Source organism: Eublepharis macularius, chromosome 13, assembly GCF_028583425.1.
Source record: "Eublepharis macularius isolate TG4126 chromosome 13, MPM_Emac_v1.0, whole genome shotgun sequence".
In the NCBI taxonomy this organism is placed as follows: Eukaryota; Metazoa; Chordata; class Lepidosauria; order Squamata; family Eublepharidae; genus Eublepharis; species Eublepharis macularius.
In genome coordinates this window covers 18799882-18824588 of record NC_072802.1, presented here as the reverse complement: position 1 = coordinate 18824588, position 24707 = coordinate 18799882, and the positions used below count along the sequence as shown (strand labels likewise).

The 24707-nt window shown below is 44.8% G+C and overlaps 1 protein-coding gene across 1 annotated transcript in view; it reads right to left on the bottom strand.

The window, feature by feature from the left end:
- Window positions 1-1307: 1307 nt before the first annotated feature.
- The window catches only part of SH3BGRL (SH3 domain binding glutamate rich protein like), a 48527-nt gene continuing 25127 nt past the window's right edge, over window positions 1308-24707 (bottom strand). The window contains exons 2-4 of the mRNA XM_054996465.1: window positions 14235-14420; window positions 6734-6814; window positions 1308-5174 (exon numbers count right to left, since the gene is read on the bottom strand). Of these exons, the coding sequence (XP_054852440.1) occupies window positions 5142-5174; window positions 6734-6814; window positions 14235-14420 (300 nt within the window). The 3' untranslated portion in view covers window positions 1308-5141. The remainder of the gene's footprint in view (window positions 5175-6733; window positions 6815-14234; window positions 14421-24707) is intronic.

Here is a 24707-nt window from a genome sequence, read left to right as displayed (position 1 = left end):
AGATCTAAGTAGACTTAGATAAATAATTAGATTTTACACCTTGTTTTGTCAAGGAACTGTTTAGTATTAATAGAAGTTCTTGGGTAAAAAAAGAGATGTACTATAAGGGCAAAACAAAGCTCCAATTTATTATACTACAAAACTAGCATATTCTTCTAAAGTACTTGACCTGTTCTGGCACACATAATATGTCATATCCATACATTCTCACATTGTGTATCTAATTTTGGAGGGCAGTGGCCCAGCTTTGCATGCAGCAGGTCCCACCTTCAACTTTGGGCATCTCTAGTTAAAGATGTCAGGAGATGTTTGGGAAGATGGTTCTCTGTTTGAGTAGGCAATACTCTGCAGGAAGGACCATGATCTTGGCATTAGGGGTGTGTACTTTGAGTATCCGATTCAGTATAATGCCCAAATTGGACCCGTTCTGTAAAGATTTGAGGGTTCCCCCGAATCAAAGCTTCCCTAAGTGATTTGTATCACTTCAGGAAGCTTCAGGGCCTTTAAACTTTAAAGGGCTCCCTCCCTACCACCCACCACACCACTTACCTGGCCCTTCATGGTGGCAGCCTTCCCTGCTACCCAGGTGGCCACAGCAGCAGAGGCGGCGGCGGTGCAGGTGGCAGAGGCGCCAGCTCTGGCCTTCCCTACCACTCTGCAGGCTGTTGCTGTGGCGGAAGAGGCGGTGTGGGTGACGGACGCACCGGCTCCAGCCTTCCCTACTTCTCATCTGGCTGCCGCAGCAGCAGAAGAGGTGGTACAGGCAGCAGAGGCTGCAGCTGCAGCCATCCCCGCCACTCAGCTGGCCATTGCGACAGTGGAGGAGACGGCCTGGGCGGCAGAGGTGCTGGCTCCAGCCTTCCTTACCGCTCCGCAGGCCACTGCTCTGGCAGAGGAGGCGATGCTGGTGGCAGAGGCACCGGCCCCAGCCTTCCCTGCCGCCCAGCCAGTGTTGCTCCTGGACAGGTAAGTGGGGTGAGGGATGGGGGGGGCAAGTGGGGGGGATAGGCTGGAAGACAGCTTCTCCCCACTTCAGTATGCTCTGAATATTTATGGAGCATACCGAAGTGATTTAAATTCCTGAAGCCTAAGCGGCTTGCTGCTTCGGCTTTCAGGTTTTTATGGATCATTTTCCCACTTCGAGTCAACCGAAGTGGGAAAAATGAATTTTTACCCCCGTGCACACCCCTACTTGGTATAAGACTATCAGCTTCTAAATTTGGAAAGGCTGAAGACCACTGCTGTAGTAAAACACAGAAACACTGTAGGTTAGGAAACAAAGCACAAATCAAGCTTGTGCGAGTGTGTCAAGTAGAAATTTTTATTCTTAATTATGCCCCATATAAAAGAACAGGATGGACATTAGAGGCAGATGTACATCTTTTATTACTGAAGTTTGAAATTTGGATTGTGTGGTTTTGTTTGATTATGAGTATTAAGACTAACTTAACAGAAAGACCAAAAGCAACAGTCAGAAATAAATCTGAGATAGTAGTAAAATGTTTATGTAAAAATGGGGGAAGTCAAACATCTTGTGATGTGGGATTTGATTTGACAATTCAGAATATAGAAGGATCATTGGGAATAAAAAACAACAAAACTCAACCAACCATTAACAGCAAAAATTAAGGCTATAAAAAGAAACAAGATGTAAGACTTTTACAAGACTATCTTGGTTTTTAAAAACCGGAAAAGCCAAATTGTCTTTGGCGTTTGAAATCTGGAACATCTGAATACAATTAAGTTTGGCAAATCTCCAAAATAAAAGTGTAAAAAGTCTGTCTAGTCAGACTTGTAAAAGAAACCTCAGCTCAGTTCGCCTCATAGTGGCAGTCCATGCCAGGTGGGGGCGTGTGCGACTGCATGCTCTTCCATAACATAGACTGGTCCTGGGGATGAGAGATGGTTGAAGTGGATGGAGATCCTTGGGTGAAGCCACAGCCAATCGAGATTTCATTACAAGAAATTACAAGAAGCAGATGTGCAAGGGATTTGAACATCCATTCTCTGCCTTGCAGGTAGGTGTGGCCCAACAACTGACCTGTGCCATTTCCCATTAGGATTGTCTCCATTTGCAATATTGGCAAGCACAGTCAGACAAGAACTCAGCACTGGTAGGGAATCAGTGATTCCCTGCTAATTGCCGGTATCAGGGAGCCTGCTAACCCTAGGAAAACCACAACACAATCTTCTGGTAGAAGATCTGGCTGTTATGGGGAAAAGCCAGTTGCTAATGCACATGGTCCATTAATGTTCCCAGTTCTAGAATTCCACTAGTGAGTGATCCACAGAATGATACTAATCAAGAACCAGGTTTTACTAGGAAACTCTTGGTACATTTTTGCTGCAAACTCCTTCTACATTACTGTTCTGGGCATTATCAAAATTGCTTTCTAAGAGTTGCACCTTTGCTTTGATATGGTCAGCTACCTGTGCTAGAATAGTTATCAGTGGGAACATTTGCTCCTCTGCCTCCTGCATATTTTTGGGAGAAGTTGTATTCTCCTAGGGGGAAAGTCCAGACAGTGCCCACATAATTTAAGATTTTAGTCCTTCATAACAGAAACAAATACAGTCAGTGACTCAGTGAAAATTCATCAGTTACAAAAAAAGGGTTTTTCATTCCAAATTTAGCAAGGTCGTTTCCCTGTGCTGGATTTTGCAATTGCTATATTCACAAGTTCTAGAATAGCCACATTAGTAAGATTAATGCTTCTTTCTTGCCCCTTGTCAAATTGTCCTGAGTCAGCAAGCATTCATTGCTGACTCAAATATGTGAAGTATGAGAATCAAAAATATTTGTTTCCAAATGCATGTACGGAACTTAAAATGCACATCCATTTGACATGAGCCACAATGAGCCTGATCTTGTCAGATCTCAGAAGCTAAGCAGGGTCGGCCTTGGTCAGTAAGTGGATGGGAGACCTCCAATGAAGACCAGAGTTGCAGACAGACAGGGAATGGCAAACCACCTCTGTTAGTCTCATGCCGTGAAAACCCTGCCAGGGGGTCACTATAAGTCAGCTATGACTTGACAGCACTCTCCACCACACAAAGACAGATCACAACACTTGCTTTGGTCCACACAAAGGAACAATTGGATCTCACCCTTAACACTGGTCCAAAATGCAGCTACCATTTTTAGTGCTGCTACCCTGGAGAAAAAAAGAAAGGTGAAAGATACTGCTTCCTACCATCAGGCAAAGATGAAAAAACAAAGAGACGGTGTGTGCCATTCTTTGGCAGTCTTCAACAGTGCATACCTCATGTGTGATCCAGGTCTCACTGATCTATGCCACAGCAATTCTTGCTATTACAGTGACCTTTTTTCTCAACAAAAATAAACAGCTACGGTCATAGCCTGTATGTTTCAGTTCACGCACAATGTTTCTTCACGGCTCAAAACACCATGCACTCACTCACCCCATGAAGGGATTCCTTCCTCCATTTCCTAGAGTTCTTCCACGGCAGTAGGAGAAGACTGGATAAGCTATGGATGGCACTAACTTGAAAAAAACATGATACTCTTTTGATCTGGTTTGCTAAGTTATGGTTGAGGGGCAAGCAGTAGCTACAGTGGCCCAGTTTAGATGACATAGCAATCTGTTGCAAACAGAAAGCGGAGCCCCTTCTTCTTCGGTATGGATAATGAATTCCTCAAACTCACAAGCAGAAGTCCTGCTAAGACAATCACAGATCACTTAGTGGCGGCGGCGGCGGGTGTGTGTGTGTGTCCAACACTCAAAAATGCTTTTTCTGGTCACAATCCTACAAACTGGAATGGATCTGAAACAAAATACACTGATTTTTTTAAGAAGGAAAAAAATCTTACAAATTGGTAGCAAACATCAAATAATGGGTAATGTATTAGAAACTCTTTCTAGCTCACATGCAGAGGGTCAGTAAAGATGGTGTTTGCTAGTAGGCAAAAGGATAGTTTGGCAGGGTACTAGATCAGCTGTTTGGGTTCAGCCTCATTCTTGCTATCTGGCCCTCCAAATTGACACGAGACACTATTTCAAGAGGACTGCAGCCTTTGAAGTTACTTTTTAATGCCTGGATGTTTTGAAACAAGTCTCCGAAGCACAGAATGAAGTCAGCATCACAATATTTTACAAGATAAGCTACCAATGGTTGAAAGACAGCGTTGCGGAACTGCAGACCCTGTCCCGACAATTTTTCAGAACATGCCTGCTGTTCTCAATCTCTCTTCCTATACAGCAGCAAAATTTTACAAGTTTCATTACTTGGAATGACTATACTTCCAATTTCATAATGCTTTCCAAGGTTTAGACAAAGAAAAATTGTACACTGGAATGGAACTTTTGCACATTCTTACATGAAAAACTTCAGGGCTTTCAGGAATAAGGACTGCTGCTGGATCGGGGTGGGAAACACACACTTTTTTGTATCGCCACCTGGTCACTAAGAACATGATAGCAGTCAGACTTTGCCCAGATTGATGCTTTCAGGTTCTACAAAAGACAGTTAAAAAAAAGTGATGACACGCTGCCTATGAAATGCCCCACACTGGTCAATTCAGTGAAAATGTTACATTTCCTCTTTTTTAAAGTTGCCATGAACTACAAAATGACAACACACAAAACCCAGAAATACCCTAATTTTCAGCAAGCAATTATGATCATTACTATGTTACGCTACAGCTTTTTTAAAAACAGAAACAGTCACAATTTAAGAGATATCAACATAATATTTTTCCAATGACTTTTGAGGCAGTTCAGGCACTGGGGCTTCATAGAAATTTTGGCTGTCACCCCCTTCCTTTTAAACAGTTGGGTCTGTAGTTACAAATCTGTACTATTAATAGCAAGATACAGTGTACATTAACAAAAAAATTACGTAACTGCCAAAATGCATCTTATATAAGCTGGGGGGGAAATCAAAAGATTTTTGACAGTCCAATCGATGACCGCCCCCACTGTCCTCAGTGCGAGTTTGCGATTTCTGTCTTGGTGCTCCGATTTATGCTGTGCACAGCAACTGGCATTTGAAGAAAAACAACAAAAACTTCTTATTTTGCTTGAAGCACAGGCAATTTTGCCGTTGTAGAAAAAGCTGTGGAGGTTTCCCTTTGCAGAATATTTTAAGGCTTTAGGCAGGGACAGGTGGGGAGGGAGAAATCATGCCTCTTGCTTTGCGAGAGCTTCGGCTTCCTGAAACGACAACATCACAGAATAAAATCTTTTTAGCAAAAACATTGACAGCTTGGACACATGCCGCTGGACGACAGAGGAAAAACGGGGGCAGAGCAAAAGTGAGCAATGAAGACACGAAGGCAAAACTTCTAGTAATCTCAATTATTACGAACAGATCCTTGAAGATACTGGGTGCAAGCAGAAAATTTGAGTGAAGACAAGCACAGGCAATGACAACTCAGAGCCCACCCACAGTGTGCTCCAAGCCCACCGTCACAGCAGCCATCGGGCAGACAGGCCAGTGTTCCAAATGCTGGCTGAAGCTCTGAAGTCATGTCCTCCCCATAGACTCTGGGGGCCTGCTGCTCCTGCTGCATGTGACTGCCGTCACCTGGGAAAAGCTCACAGCAACCAGCACGGAACAATTCATTTGCTTTTTCTACACAAGACACAAATGGGTAAGAGGTGACAGCAGCAGGAAGCCAAGCCAGCAGGGTGAGGCAAAACTACAAGGCCACAGCCAGTTCTTGAACTGCTGGTGGATCAGACAATCCGGGTTTGAAGGGGACTCAAAAGGCAGTGAATGTAAAATGATGCCTGCTGGAATAGACTAAAGATCCTTCTAGTCCAGCGTTCCTCTACCCCAGTGCAGCCACCAGCCATCTTTGGGCAGAGGTCAAAACTTCCCATTGTTCTCCTCCAGAAACTCATCCTTAGAGATGCACACCCTCTGAATACGGAGGTTCTATCTAGCCATCAAAGCAAACAGCCATGGATGAACCTATCCTCCGGGAATTTGTCCTGTGAAAAGCATTATGACTCCGAGCTCACTAGGCTGTTGTGAAGATGGAGCAACACTGAACTGGGATTATGTGCACGTTCAAAAAAATTCAGCAATATTTTAGGATTCATATTCAAGTTTTTGAGACTCTGAACATTGCAAACTTCTTCTTAAAATTCCCACTCTGAAGATCTGGTTAATGTTTAAGGAAACAATCAACAGCTTGCTGAATGCGGGGGTGGGGGGATCCAGCACTATGCTCCTTCAACAGCGACTCACAAATGCTCACGTTTGTTTAAAGTGAACGTCTGACTGGCAAGCAAGTCCTGTCTCAGGCTTTCAAATCAATGAATACTTTTTCCTTTTGGTTGACTTGCCCCAGCAACCCAATACTTAATTCGCCCAGACAGTTCAACAGGACAGGTCTAACTCAGGAAAGCATTTATTTAAAAAGACAGAATGAGCGTCTGTCTTCAAAGGGTGAGCTAAGATTTCTTTGCAAATGGAATGTCTTTAAAAGAAATATTCACAAGTTTTTAAAATGTGGGTGGTTGGAGTTTAAAGAGCTTCCTCGGGCTCCTGTATATTTTTCTTTTCCTAATGGAAGTTTTTACATTTATTCTGCAACTTGCCGACTGGTGGGGTTCTGCATTTGGATCTATCCTACAATCCTGCATGCTCACGGTAACCAAAGTTGGTTAGCAAACCGTGGGTACCTCCCAAATGCCAGCAAACTACTGCAAAAATCTGACTTAGGAGTCACAGAAATTAAAAATGAAATGACAACCGCACTTACCTTTGAGCCAGGTGGAGCCGTCAGGCCTAAAAAAGCATAGACGGCATTATTTTCTCGAGCTTCAAAGAAAGCTTCATAATCCTGTGAGAGAGACAAAGCACACGACATTAGAAGCAAATATGCAGGGCAAGGTCCTAACATTTGAAAAGTGTCACTGGGGGAGGAAAGAAGGCCGGCTCATGTAAGGGGCGGCGAGAGGGGGTTTCTAAACTATGCTGTCTCAAAGCCTTCAATAATGCCCTTGATATCCAAGGTCATACATATCTAAGGGCCGAAGAATTTTAAACGATTTAAGCATTTCTACGTGGCTCTTCTCCCCAAAGTGGCTCATAGAAATATTGAAAATAAAATTTAAAAGACAATTTAGACAGAAGTTTTAATAAGCAAAACAGAGAAAACAGAACACATTCTGAGCGGCTCCCGGTTCACTGGGCTGGCTCACGCAAGCTCCAGGCTACAAGCAATTTGCAAGAGCCCTTTGGTTCATGCTTCTGGCCACACCCAAGCGAAATACTTGCAAGTGGAGGAGAAGAAAGGCTCCCACACTGCAGTCGTCCCACAAACTATGTATAACAGAATAGTTCAGGAGAGCATTTCTATAAAGGGGAATGGGCTACAGCATAACAGGACATGTCAGGAAGATGCTTTTTATAAAGGGAATTAGGACTGTAGCCTATGCCACGGTTTATGGTCTGTATTATCCGTTTATCTGATGTGCCATCATGCTCTTACTACATTGTTCCCTGCTTCTGTCATCCCATGCTCTCTTTTGTTTGACATATCACATCTGATCCTTTTTTCTAATTTTGTAACCCTACTCCTGTTGCATTGCTTATTAGATGTCTCATGCTTCTTAGCTGCATTGACTTGCACTGTGAATTCTGCTGGGAGTCTCAGCGAGAGAATGGATTGTAAATAAAGCAAATAATAAAAACTCAGTTCCTATCGTATTTAGCTGCAGTAAGTTGACGGTGCGCATATGCTTCCTGTCATATGTTCCTGTTCAACATAAGGGACTGGAGCCAGGCTCTTGCTTTAATAGAAAAAGCATATGCAGAGAAAGAGTTCTCAGCTCCTAAACTGTACCTCTCCAGTCATGTGAGTACCCTGAACCTGCCTCATACTGAGTGACACCCAGGCCTTTTTTTCTGGGAAAAGAGGTGGTGGAACTCAGGACTGCACAATGATGTCACTTTGGGTCAGCTGGAACAAGGGGGAGTTTTTTAAAGTTTAAATTGCCCTTGGCGAAAATGGTCACATGGTCGGTGGCCCCACCCCCTGATCTCCAGACAGGGGGATTTAGATTGCCCTCCGTGCCACTGCGCGGAGGGCAATCTAAACTCCCCTCTGTCTGGAGATCAGGAGGCGGGGCCACCGGCCATGTGACCATTTTCAAGAGGTGCCAGAACTCTGTTCCACTGCGTTCCCGCTGTAAAAAAGCCCTGGTGACACCACTGGTCCATCTAGCACTGTATTCTGCCTGGCAGCCATGTCTCTAAGGTCGCAGGCAGAGGAAAGTCTTTCTCATCACTTGTATCCTATGGGCTAGGATGCTGGGGAGGACCATTCTCATGGAAAGCAGACACTCTGCACTCCTGAGCCGTGGGCTCGCTTTTTGTATTGGAAAAAGATCACGGCCCTTCCTCCCCTAATAATAAAAGCAAAGCTTCCCCCCACTTTTTAGGGTATTGTCTAGTTTGGCCTTCAGCTTGTGTCTGTTTCCCCCATGAATCCACCTGCTTATCATTCCTGAGTGCTTTGCTCCGGGTTTCCTAAAATGTACATCCACAGTGCAGAGAAAGGCCTTTTTGGTGAAGGCCCCCCAAGGTTGTGGAGTTCCTCTTCCTCAAGAAGTTCAGGCACACCTCAATACTGGCCTTCGGAAAGCAGTGTAAGTCCCACTCGGCTGCCAAGGCTTTTGTATAATAACCAGTAGTATTCCTGTATTTATTTAGAAGCTGTCACAGGGAAAGCTTAAGACCATATACTTGCAGGTGCAAGAGTAATGTCTTCTGATTTCTGCCTAGCTTTGTTTTAAATTTAATTCTTTTTTGAAATGCGAATATATAAATACCAAAGTTCTCTCTCCGTAAAAGACAAAAAGTAAGCTTACTGAATAATAAAGCCAAGTGCGGAAGAGAATGTGCATTCAGACACTGCAGGATGCCCACTTCCAAACTGCAGGACTGTACACTATGAATTCAACTACAATGTATTGTGGTGCAAAGAAAGGAAGAAGAGAAAGAGATAAGAGAAAGAAAGAAACTTAAGTGACAGCTGGTGCACTTAACATCTAATGATACACTGGAGGGGAAAGCAGGACAAGGAGATACCATGCAGTGCACATACCCTGCTGCCAATGAATATCCTGCATACATTTTAAAGTGATATCCCCATATATATTTTCCACCCTTAATCCAGACCCTGTATATGAACATGGACTCCTAATGTAACTGGCGGAAGCCGATTTCTTTTTGCAAATGTAATTAAGAAAGGTGTCTTAAAAAAACCCTTCCCCCTTTTCCAACCAATTTCCAAACAGCACGGCCTTTGCCAATGATGCAGTTAGCCAGCCCTTAAAAAGGGAGGGGGTGTCTGTAAGACAAAGATTGCACACAACAGAATGCGCACCGCACAGCTCCTGTTGAGAAATGAGGTGAAGCTAGCAGCTATTAAGGGTAAGGTATTTCACAGACCCACTGTTTCAAGACTCGTGTCAAAGCAGTCTTTTTTTACAAAACTGCAAGAGAATATTTTGTAAAAAAAAAAAAAAAAAGGAATATGGGGGGAGTGGAAGAGGAATGCTGGAATTTCTTAAGGTGGGAGAAAATATCACAGCGTGGAATATAGAAATAACATGTTATTTCTAAAATGTATAAGCTGTTACTGAAATTTGAAACAGAAGAAGAATCTGTGAAAGATTGTATGGTAAAATGGACTAGCAATTTTGGGTATAATATAATGATGGATCAGTGGGAAAATATGTGGATAAAGGGGCTTAAATTTACTTTGAGTGTTAGACTTAAAGACATTTTTATAAAATGATGTATTGCCGGTATATGTCCCCTGCAATGCAAACACACCAAGGGCAACCGTGAAGGCAGAACTACAACAAACAACAGCCCAGGGACCAATAAATCAGTAAAACAACAGTGAATACCAAAAATGAAAAATAATATAATTCTGAATTGTGAGACAGTGAAATGTAGCTTTAAGCATAAATACAAAGAACCGTCTCAGTGGAATAAATACAGAGACCAGTCTTAGTCAATTTCAAAAGGCCAAGCCTCCCAAGACCAGAATCACAGCGCTGAAAATAAAGTCAGTCAAACCATCCGTTCATTCTCAAGTCTTTTCAAAGTTCAGACATCTGTGTAGTCCAGAAGCCATCAGCAGTGTAGTAGTAGACAATGTGGAAACAAAAAGGTGGACAGTGATCCTCTAAATTAGGTCTTGTGTGTAAAGGATCCAGGCAGACGTATCCCAGGAGCCAGGCCGGTCCCGGGTTGGCCCAACAAGCAGCCAGCAAGATTAATTTATTTAGCTTGTTTCATCTAGCCACGATTTCATCAGGGGCCACGACCAATGCCACCAAAGTCCCTCTAGAAGTAAAGAATATAACATAGCAGATTTTGTCCCTCTTAATGTGTGAAAATTTACACACACACAAATCCACACAAAAAAGTGTCTTTATACACTTACCAACAGAAACGGCAAAGCAATTCTCAAGCGCAGTTTGTTCTTAGCGCAGCAAGGTTAGTAAAGACGACAGACCCCACCCACTGGTCTGTCTGGTGGGGTCTGTCTTTACTTCTAGAGGGACTTTGGTGGCATTGGTCCTGGGATACATCTGCCTGGACCCTCTACACAGGATCCTCTATCCTTTCCACACTGTCCACTACTACACTGCGTGATGACGTCACTTTCGTGATATCACGCAGTGTGGAGTGTGCTGCCCGCGTGGCAAGCCAGCTGTCCTGGCGCACCTCAGAGCTAGCGGCGGCAGCGTGGGTGGCTGGGAGGCCGCCTGTCCCATTCACCTGCCCCGCTGAGGGGGCGGCCAGCTTGCTGCATGCCCCCTGTCCTGCACGGCAGGCAAATGGCGCGGGCGGCCTTCCAGCCACCTGTGCTGCTGCTACCAGCTCCACAGTGTGCCGGGGCAGCCGGCTTGCCATGTGGGCATCACGCTGACAGGGCGGCATGCTTGCTACACGCCCCCTGCCCTCGGAGCAGGCGAATGGCGCAGGTGGGCTCCCAGCCCTCTGCTCAGCTGGACTACACGGACGTCTGAACTTTGAAAAGACTTGAGAATGAACAGATGGTTTGACTGACTATTTTCAGCGCCATGATTCTGGTCTTGGGAGGCTTGGTCTTTTGAAATGGACTAAGACTGGTCTCTGTACTTATTCCACTGAGACGGTTCTTTGTATTTACGCTTAAAGCTACATTTCACTGTCTCACAATTCAGAATTATATTATTTTTCATTTTTGGTATTTACTGTTGTTTTACTGATTTATTGGTCCCTGTGCTATTGTTGGTTGTTTGGTATATGTCCCCTGACAAATTAGCTAAAATGAGTGAAGGTATGTCGAATAAATGTTGGAAATGTGAGAAACAAGAAGGACATTCTATCATTTCAGGTGGACTTGCCGTAAGGCTAGAAAATTCTGGATTCAAATCCATATGATAATACAAAAGACTACTGTACAGTTTAAGCCAGAAGCCTTTTTGTTGGGATTAATGGACAAACAGTTGAAAAATCAGCATGGGGTTTTATTTTTGTATATGACTACAGCAGCTAGGCTTTTATATGCACAAAAATGGAAAAGCACAGAATTGCCTCCAGTTGAAGATTGGATTATGAAAATGATGGAGCTAGCGGAGATGGCTAAACTTACAGCTCTGATCAGAGATAAAACATTGTCTATTTTTATGGTTTACTGGAAACCCCTTATTGACTTTCTGCGTGAAACAAGGAAAAATGATTTGATGATTTGTGGCTTTGATTTTTAAGACGATAAATCTGGGAGAAAACAAATAGAAGGGAGGCAGTAGTGGAAAAGAAATTTTGGAGAGATTAAATTTTAAGTACGATGTTTGTCAAAAAAGAAAAGTGTTGTTGAGAAGAATGGAAATGAAATATGTATTACTGGTTTCTTTTATTTCTAAGTTCTGTTTTTCCTTCTTCTTCTTGTAAGCTTTTTACTATCCTTTTCTTTATTTTTGCTTTCTGCCCTTTTTATTGGGCTTTTAATTTTATGAATAATAATAATAATAATAATAAATTAAAAAACAATGTGGAATATGGGTTTCCGTTTAAATTGCAAAACCTTTACCCACAGCAGACCTGATGCAAGGAAACCCACAGTGTAAAAGCTCCACAATAAAGGTGCCCGTCTCTATTCTCAATATTCTGAAATGGGTAGCTGCTTTATATTATCTACAATGTCTTCAATAAATCAAGATGAGTAGCTGTGTTAGTCTGCCGGGAGCAGTAGAAAAGAGCAAGAGTCCAGTAGCACCTATAAGACTAACAAAACTTGTGGTAGGGTATGCACTTTTGTTAATCACAGTTCACTTCTTCAAACTCGCTTCTTCCACAAATTTTATTAGTCTTATAGGTGCTGCTGGACACGTGCTCATTTCTCATGTCCTCAATGTAAGCAATACTCAATGGAATAGCATACACAAAGAGGTCTCTGCCCGGAGAGGCTTACTTTCTACATTTTGGCAGCCAGGAGGAGAACAAGAGCAAAGGTGAACAAATGTGACAGGATGCTTTGCAGGTAGATCAGAACTAAGGGGCTCTATTACAGATTTCACTGAAAAAGTGGGTGGGGTTAGGAAGGATTTTTGATGCTCATTCTACGGGCCCAACGTGGAATATTCTGGCCACCCTGAATTTAACCCTTCCTCTAGGTCATTACTTTAGTCAGAAAGTCTCTGCTTTGGACACCAGTAAAGAGCCCCTGTTTATATAGTGTACATGTATGAAGCTAGAAAATAATTCTAGGAAAAGTGAAAGGCAGTAGGAAAAGGGGAAGACCTAAAACAAGATGGCTTGACTCACTAGAAGAAGCCACATCCTCCAGTTTGCAGGATCTGAGCAAGTCTGTTAATGATAGGATGTTTTGGAGGTCTTTCATTCATAGGGACGCCATAGGTCGGAGGCAACTTGATGACACATAACACACACATGTAGGAAGCTGCCTTATACCACATAAGGGCATTCGACCATCACGGAGCAGCGCCTATGTAGGGTCTCAGGAAAGAAAGGTCTGACCCAGAGACCCCTTAAACTGGAGCTGCCAGAGACTGAGTTGGGGACCTTTCTCAAGGCAAAACAGAGCTTAGAGCCTCTGGATCTTTGGAACTCTCACCCTCGAGAAGCTTTCCAATGCTGATCTCAGGCCTTTTAAAAAATGTCTTGGCCCCAAGCATCAAAATAAGTTCTAATCAGCAAGGTCTCTTAAATTGCCCTGGAATGCTTTAAGCGATTAAAAGACACATATTTTAAAGTGGCTTATCTCAGATGTTTGCACAAATAGTTTTAAATACAAGCCAAACAAATATATTTAATTTTAAGTTTGTAGCATAAATTTATCATAAATGGGTAACTTTATCTTCAAAGGGCCCAATCCCTTGGGGACACTGGGGATGGATCCAACTCCTGCCTTATCTCTCAACTGAGCAATTTTCAAGCCTTCCTGAAATTTAAGTGGCTTTTCCATTGGAGAAAAGCTCATTGGAGGATGGTTGGATATACCTCACTGGGGCCAGTGTATAGGATGGCATTCCCCTATGGATATCTTTTTTAAAAAAAAAATTAAAAATTATTTCATACAAGAAATGATAAAACCATACAGTACAAACAAGAAAGGGATTAAAACTAAGCCATAAAAGACATTATCAAAACCACTCTTGGCAAATTGTTAAAAACCCAAGAATTACAATAAACAAGCATTTAAACTTTGTTGCATTGGGGGAATTACTTCTTGGGCATTTAAAACATCTAAAATTGGTTTCCATATTTCATCGTATTCAAATAAAGGGACAGCCATATGCAAGTTCCCAAAAAACGGATTATGCATAATCCTAACCATCAAATATTGCTCCCAGATTTTCTGATACCATTTTTTTAGCAATGGGCCTTTGAGGGATTTCCAATTCCCAGCAATGACCAGAGGAGCAGAGGCGACTAATATTGAGACAAGAGATCTGGTATTCCTATCTAACACAGAGTTGGGCCAAAAATCCAATAGGAAAAATTCTGGGGAGTATGGCAATGAAAGACCCATCATGTTGAATATCTCTTTGTGAACCACTCTCCAAAATTCCTGAACATAGTGGCATTCCCACCACATATGTAGGGTCGTGCCTTCCTGCTTGCAAGATCTCCAACACAGAGGGCATTCCCCTATGGATATCAATAAAGATTCACATAGAAGAGTTTCCCCAGTAATTTGTACTAAAAGGCAGAAAATGGAGGCTTGGTCTCACCCCAAGGTACCGGTTGTCGTTGAAGAGTCGAGGGGGCAACGGATTCCCACTAGTTGGCCGGCTGTCTTCAGGGACATTTTCCCGCATCCATTTGCGGTTTTCTTCATTGGCTGCGATGTCTTTTTCCTCAAATTCAATCTTGTTGACTTCCAAGAAGCAGAGTACATCTTGCTGCTGTTTTTTAATCTAGAACACGGGCAGGAAGGGACAAACGAGAAAGACAGATCAGACACTGGAAAGCTTTTATGTTGTCTGTAGAATCCCATCACTATAAGCAAAGCATTATTGAATTCTCTTCTCTATCTCACACACACTTTTTCTTTGCAACCAGAGCTTCTGGATCTCCTGGATCTCAGAATCTTCCTGATGATGCATCTGACAAAAGAGAGCTGTGGTTCTCGAAAGCTTATGCTACAATAAAGTTGGTTAGTCTTAAAGATGCTATTGGACTTTTTACTATTTTGCAACTATAGACTTAACATGTCTAACTCCTCTGGATCTATGACTGAGGGAAAGAGGAAAACTTGAGGTTAGAAGGCCAGAACCAAAGGAGCAGGCAATTTTCTGCTTGGTTTGAGAGGTAAGTTGCATACCAGAGACACTGCCAAGCTTGTCTTCTGAAGATCTAGATGTCATCTTAGCAGGGCTTTTTTTCTGGGAAAAGAGGTGGTGGAACTTAGTGGGTTGCCCTAGGAGAAAATGGTCACATGGCTGGTGGCCCCGCCCCCTGATCTCCAGACAAAACTCCCCTCTATCTGGATATCAGGGGACGGGGCCACCGGGCATGTGACCATTTTTAAGAGGTTCCGGAACTCCATTCCACTGCATTCCAGCTGAAAAAAAGCCCTGCATCTTAGGTTCCCAGCTACAACTACTAGGCTCTGCCACAAGCCACAAGGCATCATCCGTTTGCTCCCAGGCCTCGTTCTTCACATCTCAAGGCCTCCAGTGTCCCAGACATTTTTGTCCCTCATCTGTTGCAAAATGTAAGCCCCGCTGCATTTCAACTTTGAGCTCCACAAGATGTCCTGCAAGCAGTAGGTCAAACTATGGCAGGAATCCCAGTGGTGGTAGAAATGACCCACTGCTTCCCGAACACAAAGTATGGGGTGATTCCACCCCAGAAGAAAGCTCAAGGGGATACTGTTGGCATGGCATGAGGCTCATTCCCAGTGGCTCTGTTTATGCACTATTTCCCTCCCACCAGTGCTGAGGCAAAATGCCTCTACGATCAAGACCACAGATTATTTTTAAAAATGGTTAACACACAGATACAGACACACACACACCAAAAGAAATAAGAACTGACATACAAGCATCTGGAGAGTGCCAAAAGCCAGAAACACACCGATGCTTCCAGGAAGAACAAATCCCCCTACCCTGCAGAGACCTCTGAATTAATAAGAAAGGGAAAAATGGATGTTTGCCAGACGCTTACTATCCACGGTATATATATGAGCTGACCTGGAAGAATACCAAACTGCAAGTCACCAGACTGAATTGAATCTCAGAGCTGGTTCGTTGGTGGGCTTCAAGAGCTGGAGATTTAAGGGATGTAAGCCAAGAACCAAAGAAAGCAGCACAATCTCAGAGTCTGCTCAGCTGTCCCTCAACAAGCGAGGCTAAGCCAGCTGCGTGTTGTGCAAAATGCCAAGTGTGTTGTGGTGTGGAGGCACTTTAAACTATGAGAATGAGAAACCAAAGGTATTTTTAAGACAGAACTAAAAGTGACCATATGTCAATACAGAAGAGCCCATCTGGACGGACGGGCGAACTATCCAGAGGACTGGCAGAAGAATAGTTTGGTCATCCATATCAGCTTTCTGTACAGGAAGGAAAACTTTGCTACTCATCAGTTTAAGAACACAAGAAAAGCCATATCAAATCAGACCTCTGGCTCATCCAGCCCCAAATCCAATTTCCCATGTGCCTCTGGGAAGCCCACGAGCAGGGCAGGAAGGCTGTCCCTCTGCTGTTGCCCTTCCCTCCAGAAACTCGTATTTGACAAATGCTGGCCTGTATCCTTCCATTCCACTGGGCAACACTGGTAGCTTTCCTCCAGTCTAAGAGACTTCGACAACAAAAGAGTCACTCAGGCTGGAGGATGGGCTACTTGGACATTATTATTTGAAGGGGGGAGGGATGAAGTGCACACTCCTGGACCTCAAAGGTGTGGAGACAACAGAGAAGTCAGACTTGCCTTTTTGCACAGGACCAACAACCAAGCTGTGTGCATTTGGCAATTCTTTGCATGTGCAAGAACAGAGAACATGGTCAAGGATCCCAAATTTAGCAATCCGAGTGTCTTCTTCTGTTCAGCCTGTGAGCCCTTCAAAAAGTTTGAGAAGCTAGATTTGAAAACGAGCAGACGACACGATGAAATCCTTAGAAGCCAGAGGTGAGGAGGAAGTCAGGGGATTTCCGAAGTAAAGTTTAGAACTGCACTAGTGGTGGCTGGTAAATTCTGGGAAAAGTGGGCATCCATACATGTTAAGTACATGCTTCTTATCTGGGTGCCTGGCACATGTCTCTGTAGTGTCTTAAGGGCCAACAAGATTTCCAGGGTATAAACTTTCGAAAGTCAAAGCTCTCACCAAGTATTTAATCAAGCTGGTTACATTGTGCATTGTACCTCTTCATCCTGAGTCCCTTCTTTGCAACACCCCTTCCACCCTCTGCCTTGGATATAAGGGCTCAGGGACCTCTATTCCTACTTGTATCTGATGAAGGAAGCTTTAGCTCTCAAAAGCCCCTGGAAATCTTGTTGGTCTTTCAGGTGCTACTGAGCTCAAATCTTGCTCTTCTACTGCAGACCAACGTGGCTACCCACCTAAGCCTTCAGTATGTGTGCACACACACCCTTACTCTTTCCAGTGAGCAATCGTAGTCATCTTTACGTACCCAATTGGCAGCTGCATTAACAGGCTCTGGAACTTTGCAGGCAGAAGAGTGCCTCTAACCATCTAAACATTTCCCTCTTCATTACAGACCTGAGAAAGAAGCCAGCAGAGACCCCCCAAACCCAAGATGAAGGCTCAGATGTGCACAGCTGTTAGCCCAGAGAAAAGGGGGTGTTCCTGCATTCGTCCCCATACTTGACTTGGAGGAACAGAAAAATAATGGCTTAAAAGTATCACATATCAACTTGTTGCAATCTTTAAGCTTAAAGAGGCAGACGTGTATAATTACCCCTGTGCTACAAACCAAGGTTGGAAGGATGCTGAGAGAACATGGCCTGCCTAAGACACCTGAGCGAGTTCAGGACAGAGGCAAGATTGAAGAGGTAGGACTCAGCTTCAAAACTCAAAACTATTATGTTAGATGCAGGTTGCACAATTTACATTTTATTTGCAGGAGGCAAAAGTCCCTCCGTCCCTCCTCCCGCCCATTTAAGTGCAATTCTTACACAGCTGCACCCTACAGGAATATCTAGCAGGGGTTTCCTTTCTTCACTGGAATGGAACCAAACTATGCTGCCAGCCACGATTGTGTGACAGGCCTGTTAAGGAAGCTTTGGCTCTTGAAAGCTCACACCCTGGGAATCTAGTTGGTCTTTAAGGTGCTACCGGACCCACGGCTCTTTAACTGCACACTTTATGGAAAGGCTGATTTCGCGACTGTCTTTAGACAAGAAGTTCGCCTCCCGTCCCCCATCTCAGCCGCCATTCGAGTCTGAAGGGATCCTTTGCAAACGGGCAGAGGTTGCTGTAGGATTCAGACAGGACATCCGTCCTCTCCAAACAAGCTCTCGTTGCTAGGAGACTGGCTGAAAGCGGCTGACATTCATCGTGAGAAAAGCAGCTCTGCAGCCCCTCTGATGCAGGCCAGATGCTGGGCTCCGGCTGCTTTCCCTTATATGGGCAAGTCGAAAACACCCAAATCCTCCACCAAACAGATGTGAGGTCAGCAGCGTGGCACACACGCTCCAAATATGGTTGTGGAGCGCCCCAATAAGCAGGAGGCGCTGAAAGAGGAAGCGGGAGCCGCGCACGCACAAAGCAAGCCGATTCTCAAGGCAAGCCGATTGCCGTCGGCTCACAGCGTGATGCTCATTAGGGCCCTACGGACTGCAGCGGACACCAGCCACTATGTGGCTGAGCCACACAGTGTGGCCATTTTAAGAGACTCTCTTTTCTCTCCGATTATACTGCTGCTTTGCTTCTGGGAGGGACGGAATGGGGTTGGGGAAGGGGGCTCCTTAACGCTTTCTTTGCCAGAATTTTTTGCTTACTTGAGATGGCACCCCCCCCCCCATTGCTCTTACCCCTGCTGGGAAAAATTTACAGGTGCAGGTATATGTCCCCCCCTCCCCTAAAAATGATGGGTAAAAGCAAATTAGGGGTGGCATTTTCCAGCAGGAAAACATCAGGGAAGAAAAGATTTTTAAAAATGATTCAAAGAGATGCATTGGTAAAGGGATAGGAACTAGAGCCTGTCTGTTGCTGTAAGTATATGCTTTGTTTCAGTTCTATATTGGAAATGTACTCCCCCCCCCAAAAAAAAAAATTTCTGCAAATTTTGCATTTGCATATCCTATTGCACTGTTTACTGAATGTCCCAGTCGTTGATCGTATTGACTTTCACTGCGTAATCTGCCTTGGGTCTGAGAAAGGCAGACTACAAATAACGTAAATAAATAAATACATAAAATAACCCCCGATGCTGTTTTTCTCCTCCAATGAGCAGATGCATTTGAAAAAGAAGGACGAAAAAAAGGGGGTGGGGGTGGGAAATCCCCACAAACTCAACCCAATATAATATATATACATTATATATACATCTATCTTCTCCTGCAAGGTTCAAGCCAAGATAACAGTGGCAGACCTACTTCTTTTGACTGAGGTCTGCCCCACTCCTGCTTAGTGAGGCAGGACAGTGCTCAAAATATGGGGTGAATCACGCGCCCTTCAGACCCTTCCAGAAAAACTAACAAAGGGTGCCCATCACAAAAGGAAGGGAGAACAGGGGGCATGTTATTCATGGAGTGGGTCAGTTCTCACTTCCAGAGGAAAAAAAGTTGAAGGTGCGGGGGCAACGATGCTGGAACTTTCTTCTTCAGATTTACCACCGTGCAACCTCCACCCCACCCCCCACCCCGTCCCAGCATTTTTCTTCCAGCTTACTTCTGGCATTGGAGACCAGCTGAGTCAAAAAAGGAGTTTGGCCAATACGATGCTGGGAGATAAATGGGAGGAGTCTGCTTGCCTCACTCCTATACCCTCCCCTTTTGCTCTTAATATTGGGCATCCAGCTTCATAGGCAAACGGGGTACACCCTCAGGATTTTGTTTTTCACTTTTATTTTACTTCATTTATACCCTGCCTTTCTCACTAGTGGGAACCGAAGTGGCTGACATCATTCTCCCCTCCTTCATTCTCCCCTTCAGAACAACCTGGTGAGGTAGGTTAGGCTGAGGGCCCAAGGTCACCCAGTGAGTTTCTATGGAAGAGCGGGGAATTGAACCTGCGTCGCCCAGATCCTAGTTCACCAGTCTAGCCACCGTACCACATGGCTCTCCACACTGGATTCAACAGACAAATCTGCTGCCTTCATCACATGTAGCTTGAACCTCAGAGCCAAGCTACAAGTGACGCCTTACACAGGTTGGACACTTGTCAGCTTCCCTCAAGTTTTGATGGGAAATGTAGGCGTCCTGGTTTTACAGCTTGGCTCTCCATTACAGCTGCAAGACCAGGACGCCTACATTTCCCATCAAAACTTGAGGGAAGCTGACAAGTGTCCAACCTGTGTCAGGCGTCACTTGTAGCTTGGCTCTCAGTTCTGACAGCTGGAGACTGGAATCTGAGATCGTAAACCACCAGGAGAGGCATTTCTGCTCCAAGGCAGGGGAGGCTCAAACTGCCACAGAGAATTCAGAAACGGAGATGATTGTGTGGGAGTTCATGCGCTTGCATCCCACCATCTTCCAACAAGCTCAGGACAGGCTATAAATAAAGTCAATAAATGTGAGTTGTCCGATTTTATCCTGACATTGTGAGAAAGGTTAAGCCATAAAAGAAAGACAAAGTGTTCACAGTGAGTTTTACTGCTCAGCAGGAATTTCCCCAGTCCAAGCAAAATGCTGTGCCCACTTACTCTTCAAACTGCATTCTGGAGAAAATTGGGGTTGCCAGGAAGCTTGTAAATGCTTTCTTGGGGACCAGATCGGACAGTGCTGGCAAGCTGTGTGTGTAGGTGGGTGGGTGGGTGGGGGTGAGCCCACTAAGTTCAAGTCTGGTGTACTGTGTCAAGGAAGATAGTTGCAGGTGGGCTGCCATGTCGGCCTGTAGAAGAAGGGCAAGATTCAGGTCCAGCAGCACCTTAAAGTGCTACAAGACCCAAATCTCTCTCGTGCGTGCATGTGCGTGTGGTTTCCCACCCACCCTGGGCCCAACTGAATTCCCCAAGCACAGCTGTCAACAAGACCCACAAAAGACATATATAATGTGTGAATAGGCCCTCAGCCACACATGGGAAGTAGACAGCACCACCCTCACAAAGCTCTAACCCCCAGGGTGCCCATGACGGCTCTTGGCAATGAGCCAGGTGGAAAATGATGTCCGGGTTTTTATATGTGCTATTTACCCTGTCTTTTTCAAAACAAGGCTGTAATTTATTTCTGGCGCATCACTGAATTGCACAGGGCATCTTGGTGCCAGCCAACGGCATTTGTTATTCAAAGAGGATGGAGCTACTGTTGATAACACTCAGAAAAGGCCTCCATTTCAACAGAAATCAGGTGACGACAAGGAATGCCGGACTGCCGCCAAGGCAAATTAATTTCTCCACAGGGAACGGAGCCAGTCTGAGGTCCTAACGGCATGTTTTGCCTGGGCCTGACATTCCAAAGAACACTCGGAATGTTCTTGCTGATCCAAGTCAAAAGAGCATTGCTGCAAAGTGCCCAGCGGAGAACAACTGTTGTGTTTCAGAAGCTGAAACAAGGGAAGCATTAAGCCGGCCAAGAAGCTAGCCAGCAGGCCCCAGATAAATAAAGGCTAAGAACTTTTGTTTCAAAAGGGCACAGATTTTACTAGCAGCCCTGGCAACTGCACAGCAGATCTGGTCATCTTTGAAGCATAAAGGAATTGTCCACAGACCAGGACCTAAATGACAACCTGAATCCATCCAGAGATTCTGCTTTTGGGTAGCTCTCTCTCTCCTCTCTCAATACACTTCACTGGTTAATGAACACTCAATGCCAGACCATTCATTGGAGGTCTGCAATTGGATCTCTGGGCATGCTGTTAAATTGTAAAGAGCAGCTGTGGGGAAAGGGGGCTTTAGATCAGGGATAAGACAAGGGATAACTCCCACCCCCCAGCCATTTCTCCCCATAGCCATTTCATATGCTTGTTTTTGATCCCAAAGAAGAAAGAAACAACCAGTTTCCATATCATACCTGCAATCTTTCCCCCTATCAGCATTTCAGGAGGGTTTCTATCAGTATAAATCCCCCTTGCCCTTCTATCCTGAAATGGCATGTATGTATGTATGTATGTATGTATGTATGTGAAGATTCAGTGCTGTATCGCCACTGCAATAGTTGGGCTCCCAAACCTTAGTGAAAGTCAGAAAACAAAGGCACAACCTAAAGGAGGCCTTGAACCTGCAAACATGCCTTTGTAGTTAAAGGTACTTACTTAGCAGCCTTTGATGCCTCCAAACCACTGGAGTTTGAGAGGCATCCCACATTCTTGGGAATAGGGTGGGGCTGGAAGAAACTGTGGCTAGGAAAAGTTTAGTCTCCTTCAAACCTTTCAAAAAACAGCCTGGGGGAGCTCGGAAGGTGTTGCACGGGGGGCCCTGGCACCCTTTCAAAACTATGCTGTTCGTCTGGTTGCTTGCCCAGTCCCCCGTGGCCATTCCAGTCATACTGATGTACAGGTTAGCCAACAGGTCCTACACAGCCGTGCAAGATTCCAGCATGCTCTCCTTAGAAAGGCAAAACCCTGGACGCATCCTCGACTGAATTTCAATTGATTAGTTCTATTTCTGCCCCATTTTCCAGCCAAGATGGGCTTCTGGAGTAGAGCACAGTAGTGCAGAGATCCAACATAACGGCACACTTAATACACATGAAGTGGCCTTCTACTGAGTCAGACTTTCAGTCTGCCAAGGTCAGTCAGTCTGGTCCAGGGCTGGATCGAGGGGGGACAGGGGGGTAGTCTGTTCCTGGCGCCGCCAGCGAGGGGGCGCCGGGAGCTACTGCCAGCTGCCGGGAGTGCGCGGGCAGCCTCACAGCCTCCCGCGTTGCCTTTCGCCTGCCCCGCAGGTCAGGGGGCGGCCAGCTTGCCGCGCACCCCCTGTCCTGCAGGGCAGGCAAAAGGCAGCACGGGGGGCTGCGAGGCCGCCTGCACCACTCACCTGCGGGGAGGCAAATGGCGCGGGGGGCTTCCCAGCCCTGCACGCTGCCTCTGCCGCTCCACCCTGTGTGATGACATCATTGAAATGACGTCATCACGCAGCGCACTGCGCATGTGCGCAAACGGTTGGACTAGGGTTGCCCTGGGCACCAGCAACCCTAGATCCAGCCCTGGTCTGGTCTATTCTGACCAGCAGTGGCTCTCCAGGGTCTCAGGTCTCCTACATCACCTGCATCTTTTTAAAGTGGATATGCCAGGGATTGAACCTGGGACCTTTTGCATGCCAAGCAGATGCTCTACCACAGAGCCATGGCCCCTACTGCTATATTAGCAATTGTAGGTAAGTCTAATGGACTAAAAATAAAACAGCCAATATTGTAAAGCCCCTTACAAATCTATAGTGTGGCCCCATTTGGGATACTGCATGCATTTCTGGTTACTGTATTTCAAAAAGGACATGGCAGAGCTAGGAAAGGTACAGAAGAGGACAACGGAAACGAGGACCACTTTTCCTATAAGAAAAGATTGAAGAATCTCGGACTTTCCAGTTTAAAAAAAAGAGATGAGTAAGGGGGCAGGCAGACTTCTATCCAATTTATGCACAGGGTAGTCAGTGCGGACAGAGAGAACGTCCAGTGAAGGCATCCAATTAAACTGACGGGCAGCAGATTCAGGACGGACAAAAGGAAACGCTTTACTCAATGAGCGACCAAACTGTGGAATTCTCTGCCAAAGGATGTCGTGATAGCCACAGGCACAGATGGCTTTAAAAGGGGATTAGACAGGTTCATGGAAGATAGGTCTATCAGTGGCTACTAGCCATGGGGGGACTGAAGGGAGCCTCCATCTACAGAGGCAGTAAACTTCTGGATACCAGATTATGTTCTTACGTGGTGGTGGTGGAGAGTGCCCTCTCCACCCTCAAGTCATAGCTGACTCATGGCAACCCCTGGTGGGGTTTTCATGGCAAGAGACTAACAGAGGTGGTTTGCCATTGCCTGCCTCTGCAACTCTGGTCTTCTTTGGAGGTCTCCCATCCAATCCCTAAACCAAGGCCGACCCTGCTTAGCTTCTGACGAGATCAGGCTCACCTGGGCTATCCACGTCAGGGTATGTTCTTAAGTAAGAAGAGCAAAACGATATTCCAGAATGGCATCTCTATTGGGGTTTCATTTCTACTGATGCCGCAAGACTAATATTTTGAAGTAGAGTGTCACTATCATGGGGACTTGAAGAAACGCAAAGTAAATTTTAAAAACATAGTCCTAATGAGAGTTACGTCCTCGCCAGTCCATTGAAGCCAATGAGCTCAGAGAGTTGTAATTCTGCTCAGGATTGCAGTGTAAATCTTGCAGGAGGCATGACAGCATTTGACTGTTTTGATACTATTTAGAAACACAGAATCATAGAGCTGGAAGGGGCCATACAGACCATCTAGTCCAACCCCCTGCCCAGTGTAGGATCAGCCTAAAGCATCTCTTGACAAGTATTCATCCAGCCTCTTCTTGAAAAACGCACTATTTCATAGTGCATTTGGAGAAAAAGGCTGTGGCTGAGAGAGATGTCAATTATTAAATGATGAAAAGGTAAGGACTAGCTTACAATTTACACACTTCCGCAAATGTTTACACACTAAGGCAAACCACGAGTTTGTTACTGGGATCCACAAGAGAGTCAATCCCCTCCCTTGGACCTGCCCATTTCTAATTTAACGTTTAAAAATCTAAATAAATGGTTTTTAAAAATCATTTAAAGATTCCTCTTTAAGGCAAAGTTTACATCCCTGGTCATAGATCCAGAGAAGTCAGCTGTGTTAGTCTGTAGTTGCAAAATAGTAAAGAGTCCAGTGGCACCTTAAAGATTAACCAACTTTATTGTAGCATAAACTTTCAAGAACCACAGCTCTCTTCGTCAAATGCATCTCATGAAGATCTCATGAAGAGAGCTGTAGTTCTCGAAAGCTTATGCTACAATAAAGTTGGTTAGTCTTTAAGATGCTACTGGACTTTTTACTATTTTACATTCCCGGTAACTTACCAGTGCTTATGCCACAAGAAATACGGCAGGACTATCTGCAAGCTTGAGAGTACTTGATTTGCATTTCTTA